This window comes from Dendrobium catenatum, unplaced genomic scaffold, assembly GCF_001605985.2.
Source record: "Dendrobium catenatum unplaced genomic scaffold, ASM160598v2 fragScaff_scaffold_898, whole genome shotgun sequence".
Lineage (NCBI taxonomy): Eukaryota > Viridiplantae > Streptophyta > Magnoliopsida > Asparagales > Orchidaceae > Dendrobium > Dendrobium catenatum.
Window position 1 is genome coordinate 780,343 of NW_021319360.1, and position 18,024 is coordinate 798,366.

The 18,024-nt window shown below is 35.9% G+C and overlaps 1 protein-coding gene across 3 annotated transcripts; it reads right to left on the reverse strand.

Annotated features, from left to right (window-relative positions):
- Positions 1–879: 879 nt before the first annotated feature.
- On the reverse strand, positions 880–11,163 carry LOC110110546 (auxin-responsive protein SAUR50-like). 3 transcript variants are annotated; one of them, XM_020842075.2, is made up of 3 exons: positions 10,755–11,163; positions 8,497–8,988; positions 880–1,087 (listed from the first exon to the last, which is right to left on the reverse strand). In XM_020842075.2, exons 2-3 carry the CDS (start codon positions 8,939–8,941, stop codon positions 1,047–1,049), a joined length of 486 nt encoding a protein of 161 aa, XP_020697734.2. In that variant the 5' UTR covers positions 8,942–8,988; positions 10,755–11,163; the 3' UTR covers positions 880–1,046. The 3 variants fall into 3 exon arrangements, with proteins under 3 accessions (XP_020697734.2, XP_028553045.1, XP_028553046.1); XM_028697213.1 differs by lacking the exon at positions 880–1,087 and adding an exon at positions 5,528–5,696; XM_028697212.1 differs by lacking the exon at positions 10,755–11,163 and having other exon boundaries at positions 8,497–9,276.
- Positions 11,164–18,024: the final 6,861 nt, after the last annotated feature.

The window sequence follows — 18,024 nt, forward strand, 5'->3', positions numbered from 1 at the left end:
CATTATATGGAATTGTTAGTTTATTACGGTCATAGCCGCTGTAATTCCTTATCTCTTGATTGTTGGTATTATTCCTATATTTTTTCTCACAAAACCTGCTTTACAGGTATTTGGTCTGTAAAAGTCGTTTTAAAGAAAAAAATTCTGGGCTTTTGTGACGGTTTTACCCGCCACAACATTACAGTATTGTGGCGGTTTTAACCGCCACAATACTGTAGATCATTTATTTTATACATAACTTGCAGCGGCTATGACCGTTGCAATTCTGAATAATTATAACGGTTTAAACCGCTGCGATATTCAGCTTTCCTCAGTTCTACCCCGCCGGTCTTGAAACCGCTGCGGAATGTCTTTGCAGCACATTGAAATCACGGCGGACAACCGCTATGCAAAAATAATAGTAGCGGTTAAAACCGCTGGGAAAAGTCAAAATTTGTGCTGCGAAAGCCTATTTTTTTTATAGTGGCTGAGATTTATTTAGTCGGTTATAAGTGGATGGTGTGATGCATGAGGCCCAGTGATATGTTAGGCCTTATCGGTGAGCGAAATTCTTCTGTTCTTTATAAGTAATAAAAAGGCCGTTTTAAATGAAACCTAAAAACAAAAACTAAGCAGAATTAGAATCTACAAATCAGCTACGCTCTTTCCACAAGCTTTGAACGTAGAATCTTTCTACATTTTTTTCATTAAACTGAAAGATTTATTGATAAATTCCATTCGAGATATTATTGAGCTTCTCATCTCTTAATAAATGATATTTTTATTTGTATAATATCATCAAAGAATATTATCTGAGAGCTTCATAATCAAATGAAGAAAGAAGTGATCGTTCCTAATGCGTCATGAAGAAGAATCACATGTTCAACAGGATAATCTTATCAATTAACGTTCTCAAACATAGATCAAAGAATTAGTCTTTCTTATCAATTCCTTACAAAATCAAGGAGGAAAAACTACTGAAATGTACATAATAAAATAACTTCTAGCTAAGGAGAAATTTAGTATTAATTTGGCCGATTACAACAACCCTTATAGCAGTCTGCAGATCAGATAACTGGATCATTCTTCTGGTCTTTGGGCTTTCCTTCTTCAGAATAATAAGAGTTAAAAAAATGATTAGTGAAAATTAATGATTAAGCATGTTAAAAAACACGTAAATCACATGATTAGCAAATATTTACTTGTGTGAAAATAATTTTGGATTATGCAATTCATTTGATAAAAAAAAATCAGAAGTAACAAGCAAAATAACACAAAAGAACTAGTTGAAAAGTTACTGATGGTTCATTTAAAAAGCTGGGCTAATGGACAAAATAATATTAATAAATTATTAAAATAAATTAAAGTGCGATAATAAGAAAAGAGAGAATGAATATATAGTGTTTATTTAAAAAAAAATATTCAAATGATAAATTCTGAGAACATTTAAAATGTAGAAAAGCATAATCCGAGAGAGAGAGAACAGTAACAGAGAAAGTAAAGACTACAGAAATGTAATATTATGTTTTTCATTATACTTACAGCAGTCCTGTTACACATATATGTAGCATTTAATATTGTAGTAGATACACGTGTGAGCTTCCTATAGGATACATTAGCTAACGGTGAATAATATAACTCTGTTCTTAACATCCCCCCTCAAACTGGGTGTTGGAAGAAATAGTCAGTTTGCTGCGAAGGATTTTGAACCGAGGTGTAGACAATGGTTTAGTATGGATATCGGCGACTTGATCAACCGTACTTATTGGTAGGAGACGGATAACCTTATTGAGAATATGATCACGTATAAAGCGTTGATCAATCTCAATATGCTTGGTGCGAGAGTGGAAGACGGGGTTGTTGGCGAGAGCAATTGTGGACGTATTATCACAAAAGATGTCCACTGGTTCCGAGTGAATTACCCGAAAATCAGCCAACAAGCGTTTGATCCATATGATGTCAGCTGTAGCGGAAGCTAAGGCCCGGTATTCGGATTCGGTGGATGACCGGGATACAGTATTTTGTTTCTTGACAGTCCATGAGACTAGTGTATCGCCAAGGAAAGTACAAAAGCCGGACGTAGATCGGCGGGTTGCTGGATTGGAAGCCCAGTCAGCATCGGAGTATGTACGAAGGAGAAGAGTAGATTTGGTAATAGGTAGCCCGAAGTCCAGTGATCCTTGAATGTATCGGAGAAGTTTCTTGAGCATGACCGTGTGTATGGGCTCTGGAGTGTGCATGTGCTGAGAGAGGATGTTGACGGCATAGGCAATATCCGGTCTCGTCAATGTAAGATACTGGAGGCTTCCTATGATCCTTCTGTAGGAGAGGGCATCAAAGATTGGTGGATCATCTGGTTTTGAGGCTGTAATTTTTGCGATAGAAGGATTAGCGACTGGATTACATTTTGGTAACCCGGCCATTTGTATTATAGATTGTGCATAGAGACGTTGAGATAGAAAATACTTATCATGTGTGTGATCTATCTTGATGCCGAGGAACTGGTTTGCCGATCCAAGATGCTTCATGGTGAACTTCTCCTTGAGCTTGTCAACATGTGCCATCATTTCTTGGGCGTTGTTACCCGTGATAAGGATATCATCTACATATACCAGTAGATAGATGTGTGTGTTGCTGTCGTGAAATAGGAGGAGAGATGGATCTTCTTGGCTGTGCGAGAACCCGATCTGACGAAGATAAGAGGTAAAGGTAGTGTACCATTGTCTCGGGGCTTGACGCAAGCCGTAGATTGCTTTTTGGAGGCGCATACGTGCAAAGGATTTGTAGCATCTTCAAATCCCTTGGGCTGCTGCATGTAGACTGTTTCAGTTATGTCTCCATGCAAAAATGCATTGGCCACATCTAGTTGTTGGATCTGCCAGTTGTGAAAAAGAGATATGGTAAAAAGAATTCGGATAGTAGGAAGTTTGGCGACAGGACTGAATGTGTCCTGATAGTTAATGCCATACTCCTGCTGATTTCCTTGAGCTACCAATCGCGCTTTAAACCTGGCAACAGAACCATCATAATTGTATTTTGTGCGATACGTCCACTTGGAACCAAGAACGGGTGCATTAATTGGAGGCGGTACCAAAGTCCAAGTACCCTGTTTTTGAAGAGCAAAGAATTCTTAAGCCATTGCTTGACGCCACTCGAACTGTTTGCAAGCTTCGCTGTACGTGGTCGGATCACTAGGAGCTTGATTTTGATGAAGTAAGTTAAGGCGTTGAACCGGTTTGAGAGAACCAGTCTTCGATCTGGTAGTCATCTGATGGTGTATGTTGTTGGTTGCAGGAGGTATAGCTGTGGCTTGAGAAGTAGTGGACATTGGTATGATCTCCAATTGAGTAGATGGATTACTGGAACCCAGAGATGCGGAGCGGATGGTGTGGTCCGTCTGGTGACTTTGGTGCGAAATTGAGTGAGGTATAAGCAGTGAAGTGGGAGGTTGAGGTACCGTTGGAGTAGTCTTAGGAGTACTGTCATGATAAGGAAAAAATGATTCATTAAATTGAACATTTCGAGAAATTACAATTTTATTGGTGACAGGGTTAAAACATCTGTAGCCTTTTGACACATCCGAGTAACCCAGGAAGATGCAGGGTTGAGATGTTGGCATAAGCTTCGTGCGGTATACTGAGGGAATTAATGGAAAGCATTGACATCCGAAAACACGAAGATGTTCATATGATGGTTGGATGTTGAACATTCTTGTGAGCGGAGTCAAGTTCTTGGTGGTCATGGACGGCATGCGATTAATTAAGTAAATAGCCGTTTGTGCGGCTTCTAGCCAAAACTGCATTGGAAGAGCAGCCGTCTGAAGAAGGGTTCGGGTAGTAGAAATAATGTGCCGGTGCTTTCTTTCCGCAATACCATTTTGTTCTGGAGTGTAAGCACAAGAGTATTGATGTCGGATCCCTGCATTCTTAGTGAAACTGTGAAACGTGTTGGTCACAAACTCACTGCCACCATCAGTCTGAATCGTTTTGAGTTTGAGTGAGGTTTGTCGTTCAATAAACTTAGTGAAAGAAATAAACGTGTTAGTCACATCAGATTTATGCATGATAGGAAGTAACTATGTAAAGCGAGAAAAATTGTCAACAAAGATGACATAGTATCTAAACCCTTGGTGAGACTGGACCGGAGAGGGACCCCATACGTCAGAGTGAACAAGTTCTAAAGGTGAACTCGTTCGACTAACCGAGCGATCGAATACAAGTTTTTGACCTTTACAGGACATACAAGAATTACAAACAGATTTAAGCGGTAAAATGCGTAAAGTAGGATTGTAATTTGAAATGTTCTGCAGGACTTGGTGATGTGGGTGTCCAAGTCTGAAATGCCAGTTCATTGTAGCTGCACTGGAAGCTCGTAAGGCTGTAGCCGGTGTTCTTGACGCAGTAGATGGGATCTTGTAAACGCCTTTGCTGCACGGGCCTTCAAGTATAACCTGGTTTGTCTTCCGGTCCTTGAATACAAAACCATTTTCATCAAACGTTACCGATATATGATTATCTCTTACTAAGTTTGAAATAGAAAGAAGATTGTAAGAGAGTGAAGGGATATGTAAGAGTTTCGAAAGAAAAAGCTTACTAGCCGGGGTAGGAAGAATGCCCGAGCCCGTATGAGCGATTGGGACAGACCTTCCATCCCCAAGCGTTACCGTTTCATTGCCGTTGTATGAGTTGTAGAATTCCAGATTTTCAGTGGTATTCGTCATGTGAGAGGATGCCCTAGAATCAATATACCAGTCCGCTGTGGATGATCCGTCTTTCTGAGCCGCTAGAGCATTGTTGGTCTTGGCCGAAGGAATCGTTGGAGAATAATTTGGATTAAGACGATGCCAGCACGCCTCGGCACTATGACCATTCTTTTTGCATATTTGACAGGTAATAGCCGAAGTACCGGAATTGTTTTGTGTTGAGGTATTGTTATTCGTCGGTCTTGCTCGTCCACGCCGGCCACGTCCACGTACAGAGTATAATGCTGACTGATTGTCCGATATTTTAGGAAATTTCTGTGCCGTCGTCTTGAGATGGATTTCCTCACTAATGAGGAGGGCATAGAGGGAATCAAGAGATAGTGAGCCTTGCATAGTACGAATGGTGGTGGTGAAGGACTGATACGTCGGAGGAAGTCCATTCAGGATGTATATAATGACATCTTCAGGATCAACCGACGAGCCAGCCGAGGCAATTTGATCCACAATTTTCTTGATCTCAGTAAGATACTGAGTCATGGACATTGTTTGCATTGAGATATTGTGAAGCTCATGTTTCAATTGAATCACCTTTGAGCAGTTAGAAGACTGAAACCGGGTGGGAAGAGTTGCCCAGATTTCTTGGGTTGATTCAAGATGAATCACATATGGGAGAACTGCCGGAGATATGGTGGAGCACATCGCCGTCGCCAAATTTTGATCTGTGACCAGCCAAGATTGGGGATCGTGATTCGGATCAAGATTTTCAGACAGGGTTTTGGAATCAAGAAACCCCGCGAATCCATTAGCCCGAAAAAGCTTGGCAAGTTGAGTGCTCCAGATCGGAAAGTTGTCCAGAGTGAGTGCGTGCGGCACCAAGAACTTGAGATTAGAGATAACAAACTTTAACGAGGAGGAGATGGCCGGAGATTGTGCGGCGACAACGGTCGTTGTACCGATAGACGAGGAAGCCTGGGCTTGATTTGCCATGGCAGGGAACCTCAAGAACGCCCGACTCCTGATACCATGTAGAAAAGCATAATCCGAGAGAGAGAGAGAGAGAGAGAACAGTAACAGAGAAAGTAAAGAATACAGAAATGTAATATTATGTTTTTCATTATACTTACAGCAGTCCTGTTACACATATATATAGCATTTAATATTGTAGTAGATACACGTGTGAGCTTCCTATAGGATACATTAGCTAACGGTGAATAATATAACTCTGTTCTTAACATAAAATAGTAAGTAGAATATCAATTGATTAGGATTTGTCTAGATCAATAGGTGTGGGCGAAGGGCTTATGTTCAAGTGCACGATAAAGGAGTGCACATTTGGAAAAATTATTTTGTACAGATGTCCGGAAGCCAATTAAAATACATCACGTTACTTTTTTACTACACCGCGACATGATACTGATCAATACAGCGGCTCGGTACTGTTAACGTGATTGCACCTGATCCGCCTCCAGACGTAAAGCTGCTTCTGACATCCGCATAGAATAATCTCTTACACATTTGACTATTATTCATAAAGTACTTCATAATTTTTGAATAAACAACAATCCAAAGTTGTGCTCTCTAAAAAAAATAAGATACAAAAAAAAATATAGCTATTCCTAATCCCTTCAAAATTTATATAAAAAAAAATTCAAAATATCATCATATAAATTATATTAAAGAGCATTAAAATGGTTGAATTTACTTTAAAATTAGAACAATACAAAATAATATCAAGCATATCTACAATTTATATTAAGATATATCCTAACATAATTTTTTTAAATTTATTATATTATGATTACTAGATGCAGTGGTTGAGGCAGAATTTTTTATCTGCGATGGCACAAAATTTTGACTTTAAAAATAACCTCAAGCTTTTTCATTTTAGCTTGAAATTGGTCGTTATTATTTTATTATTTTTTAATTATAAGAAAATAAATTTTATGTAATGAAAAAAAAAACTTATTGTCATGCTCTTGTAGATTAATTTCAACACAAACTTATTTAAACTATATCTTATCATACTAATATATTTCAACAATTCTTCTGCCGTATATTTTCATATCTCATTTAAATAAAAATATAACTAAAATTTTTTTTACAACAAGCAATAAACATACAAAAAAGCTGCATTTTTTATTATAAAAGTATATTAAAAATATATAACAATTTTTAATAAGCATGTTTTAAGCTATGTGATTTAAAATAAAATATTATAATTCTTCTCTAAATAATTTGTTGACTTTAATTATATAAATCTCTTGTAAACTCCACATTTTAGTTTATAAGAAATTTATGTAATTAAAATCAACAAATTACATTAGAGAAGGATTATAATATTTTATTTTAAATCAAGTAGTTTAAAATATGCATATTATAAGCTGTTATTTATTTTTAATATACTTTTTATAATAAAAAGATGTAGCTTTTTTTGTATGTTTATTGCTTTTTGTAAAAAAAAAAAATTAGTTATATTATTATTTAAATGAGATATAAAAATATTTCGCAGAAGAGTACTTAAAATATATTAGTATGATAATATATATTTTAAATAAATTTGTGTTGAAATTAATCTAGATGAGCATGACAATAACTTTTTTTTTCATTACATAAAATTTATTTTCTTATAATTAGAAAATAATAAAAAAATTAAAATAATAACGTCAATTTCAAGCCAAAATGATAAAGCTTGAGGGTATTTTTAAAGTCAAAATTTTGTGTTCCGCAGATAAAAAATCCTGGCTCTGCCACTATCTTCTCCTAATATTTTCTTCGAAAGAATACAAAAACGACATTAAGCTTTTATCGCATTATGTGGGATTGGCTATATTAATCTTTTTTTTTCTCTATTGTATCATACTAAGAGTCAAATTCTCATTTAAATCTAATAAAGAAATATTATTTCTAATACTTTATAACAAAGACTTCTAGTTTTACATATATCTTTATTAACATAGATGATATCTAATATATCTACACTCCAGATATGTCATTAGAAGACCGATGTTTAATGTGACCAAACCATCTAAGACGACCGTAATCTTACTTGTCATTGAAGTTTGTATGATCATATTAGGGGTGTCAAAAGTTGACATGAACCGAAACTCGTCCCAAAAAACTTCAAGTTTGGGTCAACTCGTTTGTAAAATAGGTCGGGTCCCAATTTGGATTTCTGACCCGCCTGAATAATGGGTCTGGTTCGGGTTGACCCAAAAACCTGATGTTGACCCAAGACTAACTTGGATCACGTGTGATGACTCCATATAGATCCAGCATGATGACCTAGCCGCACGCAACGGTTCCCCAACGCTTGCGAAAGTTCAAGTCAAGGATTGCCTCTCTGCACTTTGGCCTTGCCCAAGCTCCTGAAGGTTCCTGCCTCGTCGCGCTCTAGTAGGGCCTTGCCTCCGACCTCGCACACGCTGCGCACACCTACGGCCTACCAAGTCGAGCACTCGAGCCTCACATGCGTTCTCATTGAGCTCAATCCGAGTCTCCAACTCAGTCTGCGTACATCAAATGACGTTCGCGAAAAGAAGGTGGACGAGTTTGCGGGTTGGGTCAGGTTCGAATCATCCCATTTATGTTTGAATCAACTCAGGTTGGACCCGAACCCGACCCATTGACTCTAATTGACACCCCTTGATTATATCAGATTTTATTCTAGATTATAATTTTATAATTGCTAAAAGTTTATTTAAGAAAAGAGAAGAGCAACTCATCATTTATAAAAATAAGAATAGATATAATAAAACATTTTCACCTAAGATAATCTAAAACCACAAAAAGGCTACAAGAATGAATTGTCTAGTTACCATCGTTAATTAAGCCCTTTTGATGCTGCTGCATGACTTGAAGGATATACTTGAATGGTTCAATCTCGCAGGGGAGTGTGAGCGCACCGTCGTGGTCAAATCCAAACTCCTCCTCCGCCTTCGCAAGCAACAATTTGAACACTGGGGAGCTGAGATAAGTCACAGGGATCACGAATCGGCGCTTCTCCTGCCCGACATAAACCGGCAAATATCCTCTCGGCACGTCCGGCGGTGGCTCGGGGCTGTGAGAGGCGGAGTCCTCATCGGAGTCGCAATTCTGATCAATCACCGTATTCAGCTTTGTGTTCACCGCCGTTGAACTTCCTCCGTCGGAGGATATTTGCTTTGGGCCGTTGCCAAGAGTGATAGACTTCCATTTCTTAAGTAATTGCTTCAGCCTCACTATTTGTAGGATTCCGGTCAGCTTCCTGGTATCGTCGCTCATGGTTGAGCGGCCAGTTTGTTATCAGAAAATCTTAAATGATCTGCTTGCTGCAAGGACAGAAAGGAATCAAAATTCAGATTAACAGGATGATTAAGGAGTGAAAATTTTATCGAATTTGTTTTAAGAAGTCTATATAATGAAGGTTTTTGAGAAGCTCTCCGCTCGATGGAACATCTAAATTTCGTTTGAAAATATGATTGAGAAATTCAATTTGGAGATAATGAATGAAAGCAAGAACGATGGAAAATTGAACAAAAATATGCGCTTTTTTCGCTTTTTGTTCGAAGAAGAAGGCATATGAACGGAGAATATGTTGCGTGCTGAAATTGGTAGAAGTGACAAAAAACAAGAGAAGTTACACACGTGTGATGTGCCTTTACACGTGAACAAAGCAATTTTTATAATATATATAAATTCAAAATAACATAAAAATAAAATTTTCATGAAAATATATAGCGTTTTTTTTTATTAATTTAAGACCATGTAAGCCATCACTCATTTGAATGCACACAATAATAAGCTTTGATTAAAATTCTATTTCGATTTGAATATGATAAAAAAATTAATAAATAAATTAAAAAAAAAAATTGGAACATATTCAAAGTCCGTGCTAACTCGACATAAAAATTATAACAAATTACACAATATAGTAAGTGGCTCGACTCATTTTATTTATAGCCCTACTTGAAACTCTTTTAAAAGGAAAATGTTTTCAAATATTTTGAACCATCTCTACATGGAGAAATACAAGATATGGTGGCAAATTTGACTCAAATTTTATCGGTTCAAGACTTCTATAACCATTTTGAAGAGTTTTCAAATCAGATTTTGGTGTCTCATCATCCTTTATTTAGGGCATCTCCAACCTAAAGACTCATTTTCCACACCAAAATATAGTAAAACTTCAAAATGCAATCATTCTTCTCAAATTGAACGTCATTTCTTCTTATTTCACGCGCTTCCTGTGAAGGTAATCATCTTTGGCACGCTTTTCTCCTCTTTCACGAGCTTCTTTGGCAAATCCCATGGCGAATTTTTTTGGCGTATGTGAACAATCTGACGTCAATATTGGCTTCGCACTGTTCACCTACCGGAATTTGACGTGCGATTTGGAGTTCGAATGGAGCAGCAAATGGCGAATGGCATACGGTGGTATGAAGTTCGGTTGAAGATGATCTTAGCAAGGCTTAGTCAAGAGTGTTGAAGATATTTGAAGGGAAGTATGAGCTCTTCAGCAGCAGTCTCTAAGAACTTTATTGTACTATGATTTCATTTGGGAAAAAAAAAATTAGTATTATTTTTCTTTTGAAAACAAAAAAAAAATAATGGCTCAAGTATTTATCCCCACATTCTAATTAATATTTAGAGCCATGTATTTTCAATAGATTGTTATGTCAATCAAGGGTGCAAAGAGCAGATTTTGCATTGGGAGTATAATGGCAAGAACTACGGCCCATGCATAATAATTATAAGGAATTTTCTATGGAATTTTGTTAGGAAGGCTATCAGATTAAGATCTGTGGTGATGGTGCTCTTCTTTTCTCACAGTAATTATAATGAATGATGTCAATGGTAGGAGAAAATATTCTGTGCGGAGGCCGGAGGCAGCTCTACGTCTGGAGGCGAATCAAGTGCAGCCATGTCAGCTGTACCGCGAGCAATACCGAGCCAAAGTACACAGCCAAGGGGTGATGTATAGCATTTTGATTGGTCTCCAGAAGGCGTTCGGCATCCATACAGAATAATTAGTCCAACAGCATCACCATCTATGTGCTTTCATATGGCCATATTGGTAGCAGAATATACAGCTAACCTTCCAGCAAAGAATAAGAGCTTTTACAAGAACATCACATAATCTTTAAACCACCATCAGAATATCGCCTTGTCATGCTGTGGATCACCGGATTCCTCTAATTCTAGGAACAAAGCCAGTTAAGTTACGATCATGTAATGGAAATTACATAGAGAGTAAGCAATGAAAAACAATATGGATGCGATAAAAAATAGATATTTGTAGGTAGGAATGAGATTTATCAGTTTCATATATAGGATTTTGAGATATCTTGTAATGGAAATTATTATATCATGCAATAAGAGTGAATCATCAGGAGACAAATATAGACAAAAATAGTGCATAATATTCTTATCTTCCATTTATGAAAAGAAATACAATCATTATTATTTTATGGAAGATTTTCACTTTTGAAAATTATTAATGTTGATGCCATCACTATGGATGAATTGATTATCATTATGATTATTACTCTAATTTAGAAAAAAAAAAATCTCATTTATTATTCAAATATGAAAGAAAATAATATTTATTTTTTTCTTAATTTGTTTCATTTGTAGCTTTAATTGAGGGCAGAGCAAATAAAGAAAGTTCTGATTATCATAAAAATAATGATTGAAAATTATTCTTTTTAAATGAGGGATGACCAAATTTTAAGCTAAAAATCAAGCTTGTGATCTTCTCCCCTCTCTCTCTCCAGCTTTCATTATATTTAAAAATTATTCTTTTTAAATGAGGGATGACCAAATTTTCATTTGTAGCTTCAATACTAAGTTTCTGAAGGATTTCACAGCCCAACCGTGACTTCAAGTATTTGTGGTGTGAGGGAAAGTTTTATAAATGTATAAGGAGGCTTTGCATTTCATTTTTAAAAACCAACGACTAAGCTACGGCTGTGATTAACCTAAATCTTAAGGAATGCAAATGAAGAATATGAAGAAAAACAATGAGAAGAAAAAGAGAAGAAGATGATGAAAGGGAAGAGACTCACAGTGATGAGGATCGAAGGCACGGTCGGTCGGGATTCGCAAGAGGAGAAGATTTTCGCTGCAGCTATCCGGATTCGCTCCCGTAGTCCCGTTTGCGCAAGGAAGATCGAAGAGAGGAATTAGGACTTCGGGTTACTTAAATTCACGGATGGGCTTTGCCGGAGGTTTTAACCGGTGCAATGTCGGCGGTTTTAACCGGTGCAATTTGCACCGGTTTTAACCGATGCAACTGGATTCAAATTTCTGATGCAAAACGTGGTTTTCGGAAACGCTGCGAAAGGGCTTGATTTTTGGTAGTGGCAAGAAAGTAAGATGCAGATACTTTAGGATCAATGATCTCTTTAATTAAGCATGATGACCATCAAATATTATGCAATCGAATTATGAAGATTTTAGATTTTTTTTTTTCTTCTCCGTAAATTATATATAATATATATTTTATTACTTACAAATATAAAGTGACTTAAATTAGAAAATCATATTTGGTTCAAATAATGTGAGGCCTTGCATACAATTAAAGGTGAAACTTGATGACTTCCTCTTATTAAGATTTTTTTTATGAGTTTTATTTCCAAAATTATCTTTATATCCTCTTACCATTCTTAAGACTAAGTAGATTAAAAAAATGTTTACGCGAGAGAGAGAAATAGAGAGAGAGAGAGAGAGAGAGAGAGAGAGAGAGCTCATTAATTAGAATTTGATTAACAAATGTTTATGCGAAACTTTTTAATAATACAATATTATATTTGCTGCATTATAAAGAATAAATTCTCTCTGATATTTCTTTTCTTTTTTTTTTCCTTAATTTAGGATATGCATAAATAAGTAAATGATATAGCCTAATTCCCTTAATTCTAATGAAACTTAGTTAATTATGTAATAAACAAAGCGTAATATAATTAACAAATCCAATGATTCTATTTGGGTACCTAATTCTATAACTTTTAATACATTTTAATTTTATGCATAGGATTTTTGTTTGTTACAACAACAACAAATAGAAGATTAAATTCTCAACATATAAGAAAAAAAATAAATGAAAACCACCAACAAAATGACGTCGGACACCGGAAGACGTTCGGAGCCCAATAAAAATACACCACATCACACACTACTCGATACTGATCTCTGTATTTGCTCGGTACTCCACAGTACCGAGCTCAGTACTGTTCGATACTGTGGAGTACCGAACTCAATACTTCACAGTACCGAGTTCAGTATTACTCGATACTCTAAAGTACCGAAAGGTAACTTGTGTCCGGTGTCTGAACCCAATAATCTCTCCAAAATGACAGAGAAATTAACAAAATAATGCACCTTAACGAAAAAATCGAGATGACATCCTCAACTGGGATTAAAAACAGACGACTCCATTTATGGAGGATAGAACGAAGAACACAAAAACAAAAGTGAAAGGACGGAGAGAAGGCAGATGGGAGAATAAGAATTTTAATAATATATAAATTATTCTTCATTCATTTTCAAAGTTTTATACTTTTATGTGTAAATATTTAATGTCCTATTTATCCTTGCCATAAATAGAAGTAGTGGGCCAAGTCAATAGGCCACGTGGCACAAGCAGTGGAGCCTTGCACCTTGGGCCGGTTCATATGATACTTATATATACGCATCATCATTAACATATACATAAACTATTTTTTAATCAATTTATAAGATTTTATGAATAATTATTTAATATTTATTGGTAAATATATATCATGAGAATGAGAAATTTTACAATGCATTAATTATTTTTTTCATATATTTTAATGATTTTATGAGTAAATATTTAATGTCCTATTTCTCCTTACTACAACCAGAAGAAGTGTGCCAAGTCAATAGGTCACATAGCATAAGTAGTGGACCCTCGCGCCTTGTGGCAACTCATAATATAATTGTCGGAGCTTAAAATAGATGAAGCAGAAGAAACTTATGAAGATTTACTTCCTATGGAAATGTGCCAAGTTAACTTGGTGACATCAAACATGTCGACAAGAGGATAATATGTTGAGGAAGCAATGCCTGTAGCTTAGAGGAAGATTTATAAATTCCAAATGAGGAATCAAAGCTAAACATAGCATCGTAAATGGAGCTAATGAAGATGGTTGGTGATTCTAAATCAGCTTAGGAGGCAACAAGGGCTAGTTCTGAAGAAAACGCTTCATCAAGTGAACCTGAGTCAAATGAAGAAGTCCAAGTGCAATTGAAAAGTGGCAAGGTACTGTCATCTCTGCATAAGGGGGTCTCTAATAAAGACAATGGATAAGAAATAGTTATCAATGAAGACATTATTTCCAAAGAGCCTAAGAAGAAAGACGCTTCAAACAAATGGATAGATTACAATATCTTATTCCATCTAAGGAAAATCTCAGCACAACTCAGCATATACGATGGTCTTCTAATGTTTGAAGATCTTTAAGAAACTTTGATTCAGGCTCTAAAAAATCTTGAAAGATATGAAGAGTTGAAGATATGAAGCGTATTTCACTAAATATTGCATGATTGAAATCCTACAGGCTCAGAACAAACCAATCATTACTTTTGTCGAAGATGATCTGATGCTCGGAATGGCAAATCATATATGTTACTGTAGATAGCAACGGCATCATAATTAGCTGAATCTGATTGATCTCGGGTCTTCTTTAAATCTCATAAATTTAAAAGTACTAAGATCATTGTGCCTTGATGTACAACATCTTGGACAAGATAAGCTGATGGTACATAGTTTTAATGAGAAGGGATAAAAGTCTATGGGATCATTCATACTTCCTTTGGAGAACCTTATACAAAGGAACAATTATTACGTCCTCCGACCGGACGTAGAGGAACGTCCGGTCGGAGGCCAAATCGCGCCAAAAAATGAGAAATACCAAGCAAATACCGAGCAATGCCAAACAATAACGAGGAATACCATCACCTGAAGATCCAATACCGAGTTATACCGAGCTAGCTATATCAAGCAATACCGAGTTATACGAAAGTTGTACTGAGTTTTTCCTAGAAAAAACTCGGTATAGCTCGGTATTGCTCGGTATAGCTCGGTATAACTCGGTATTGGTCTTCACAAAGCGGTATTTCTCGTTATTATCAAATAATACCTAGCAATACCGAGCAAATACCGAGTTTTTTGGTGGGATTTTGCCTCCGACCGGACGTTCCTCTACGTCCTTATACCGGACCTAATAAAAGTTCTATACAAAGGCTAAGTTTCATGTGATTGATACGGACACTGCGTTCAAGGCGCTTATGGGTCGTTCTTGATTGCATGAATATGATATTGTCCCATCGACCCTACACTAGTGTATGAAATACCTTAGAGATGGAGATGAGTTCAGGATCTCTGGTGATATACAGTCCTTTGTAGTTCATGAACTGAAAATATTTGGAAATGTGAAGTACTTTATTCCAAAAGAGCTGAAGCCATCAATCCCTCTTGAAGCTAAAGCATCAAATTCAAAAGTTACAAAGCGGCCTAAAAAAGAAGTAGAAAAGAAGCAGGTGGAGAGAAAGAAAGCAACGCCGACTCTCCCTAAGATAGCTACCATGCTCAAACCAGGCATAACACTCCCTCACCTGGGGAGCAATATTGAAGAAGATGACGTCATCCTTGCCAAACCTAAGAAGACCTACTGATATTTATTTAAAGGGAAGAAGAAGGCAGAATATTCATATTCTGATTATAACTATGAATCTACCTATGCGATCAAGGTGCAATGTGTCTTCTCAAATAGAATAAGTAGCTTGTCAATCTCAAAAAGCATATTCGTGGTCATGCCTCTTCCGCCATGGCATTTCAAAGAAATAATCCCTCGAGAAGTGCATAATGTCGAAGAGCTCCAAACATTTTACGCTCCTCTCCTGAGTAAAAACACCAAGCCATGGACAGTGGCGGAGCCAGAAAATATATTTAGGGGGGCCTAAATTAATCAAATGCTTTCCTTAAAGAGTAGCTGCTATCTTAACTTAGCCCTTCCATCCTTCAAATTTTGGAACATGTTGCTGACTTAAATAACAGTACTTAGCCAACCTCAACCAATTTGTCAATTACCTCATACGAGGGGTCTCGTTATCAATATCTAAGCTCAATGAGATATCATCCAAAAATGTCCATCTCATGAATTTAATTAGCCACACTCGAGCTAAAGAATATGTTTTAAATATGTATTACTTTGATGTTGTCATTCTTATAACATCCAAAATCCTATAAATAAAGGGTTAGTGGGCAATTTTACATGGCAAGAAGAGTGAAAAAGAAACGCAATTTTGAATAGCCAAATTTATTCTAATCAAATCCTAAAATTTCTTTCTAGATTCTTTATTTTTCCATAGAATATTTTTATCTCTATTATCTCTTGTTGATTTTATTTGTTGAAACTTATAAATCATATAAGTATGATTCTGAAAAATATGAATTCAACATTAATGGAATGCTTATGTAGTATGAAGTTGAGAGTTTCTTCAGCTCTTTAAAAAATTATTTATAAACTTCAAATAATAATTCGCACAAATTCGAAAAAAAAAAAAAGCTATAGCATTTTAACCTTTCTCATCACAAAATGGTCATTCAGATATAATATGATTCAATTGTTGTTATATAGAAGATAATTAGGAAAAAATAGATTAAAAAGTTTTGCTAAAGAGGTCAATCTTAAATTTAATTAATTTAGTTCGAAATTAATACAATATAAATTTAATTGATTAGTTATATTTTTTACAATAAGTTCACTCCTAAAACTTTTTTAATAATATACATTTATACATTTTTTTAGGGAAGAGGCCTTGTATTTATTGTACGGAAGTATCCTCGAAAGGAGATTTATTGTGTGATCACATGTGGGGAAGTTGAATCCGATGACAACAGCGAGATAGAGCTCTACGAATCAATCTTTCATATGATCAACTTGTAGAAGTTAAACCAATAAAGAAAGATATTATTTTCTCTTTTAGAGCCCACATATATCTGGCAACTCCACTTGGCATATTTTTCTTCCTGAATAAAGCCTGCATCTATAAACTTCTTTGTCCCTGCAATCACCTATTCTTTAATATCCATTCTCATTCACCTTTGAACTTGTTTGACAGGTATTGCATCTAGTTTAATAACTAATCTGTAAAATGCTACATCATGTGATAAGCCAAATATTTCAATATATGTCTAGGAAAAGCAATCTTTGAATTCACAGAGTTCTTTTATCTTTTCAACTTAGTCTCCGCAGAGAATAGCACTAATGAAGGTTGGGTCAAATACCTCTGACTAAATAGGCTAAGAACCATGATGACCCAGGACGACATAACCATGAGATATTCCCCCTTTACCAACACTTATATAGATAATATAAGGGGAACATATAAATATTGAGATTTAACCTAATTAAAATATAATTTTATTAATATAAATCAATGATTTAGAGAAAATACTAATACAATATAATATGCATAAATCATGAAATGTATGTATATCACATGAAGCAAGGGTGTCAAAACGAAATTTCAAGTCTGGTTCGGGTCCAATCCAAAATTAACCATAACCCGACCCGTTTTTAGGAACTCCAACCCAAACTCAATCCGTCGGATTATCGGGTTGACTCTATCCAACCCCCTAATTCGAATATGGTTGACCCGAGCAGTGCGGGCGAGCGATGTAAGCGAGCAATGTGAGATTGCTGGTGAAAGTGCGTAGGCATGAAATGCAAGGTCTAGTGTGGCAATGCACATGGGCATGGTTGCGGTGCAAGGTTTGCAGCACATGCAAGGGTGGGTCACAAGACGGGTGCACAAGAATGTGGTATAAGGTAGAATCCAAGTCAATTTTAAGCTTTTAAGTCAATCCGATTTTAAAAAAGAGGTGGAACATTAAACACTAACCAACCCATTTGCCAAATAGGTTTACCGGAACCCAAAAATTTTTAGGTCAAATCTGAATCGAGTCAAATATTGCTATGATGCATAAGGGGTTCCGAGGTGATTAAATTATTTTCGAACAATCAATGATTTAGTTCTTCTTCCCTTATTTAATGACAAATTACATTTGATATAATGTCATATAAACTAATATGATTTGTCATACATGATTATTATGTATGATATTTTGCATGTATAAGCATGATATTTATTAATATAAACTGTAGGCAAGCATGTATCTCTTTATATATTAAATTTTATAGTATATTTAATATAACCTATTCAATTAGGCTTGTAACTAACCATATGCACAGCAAAATGTGTTATTTAAGGGTAAGGAAACACATGCAATTGAAGCATATTTTAGTTAAAACTATAGGCTCGCTCGCAATGCATGCAAG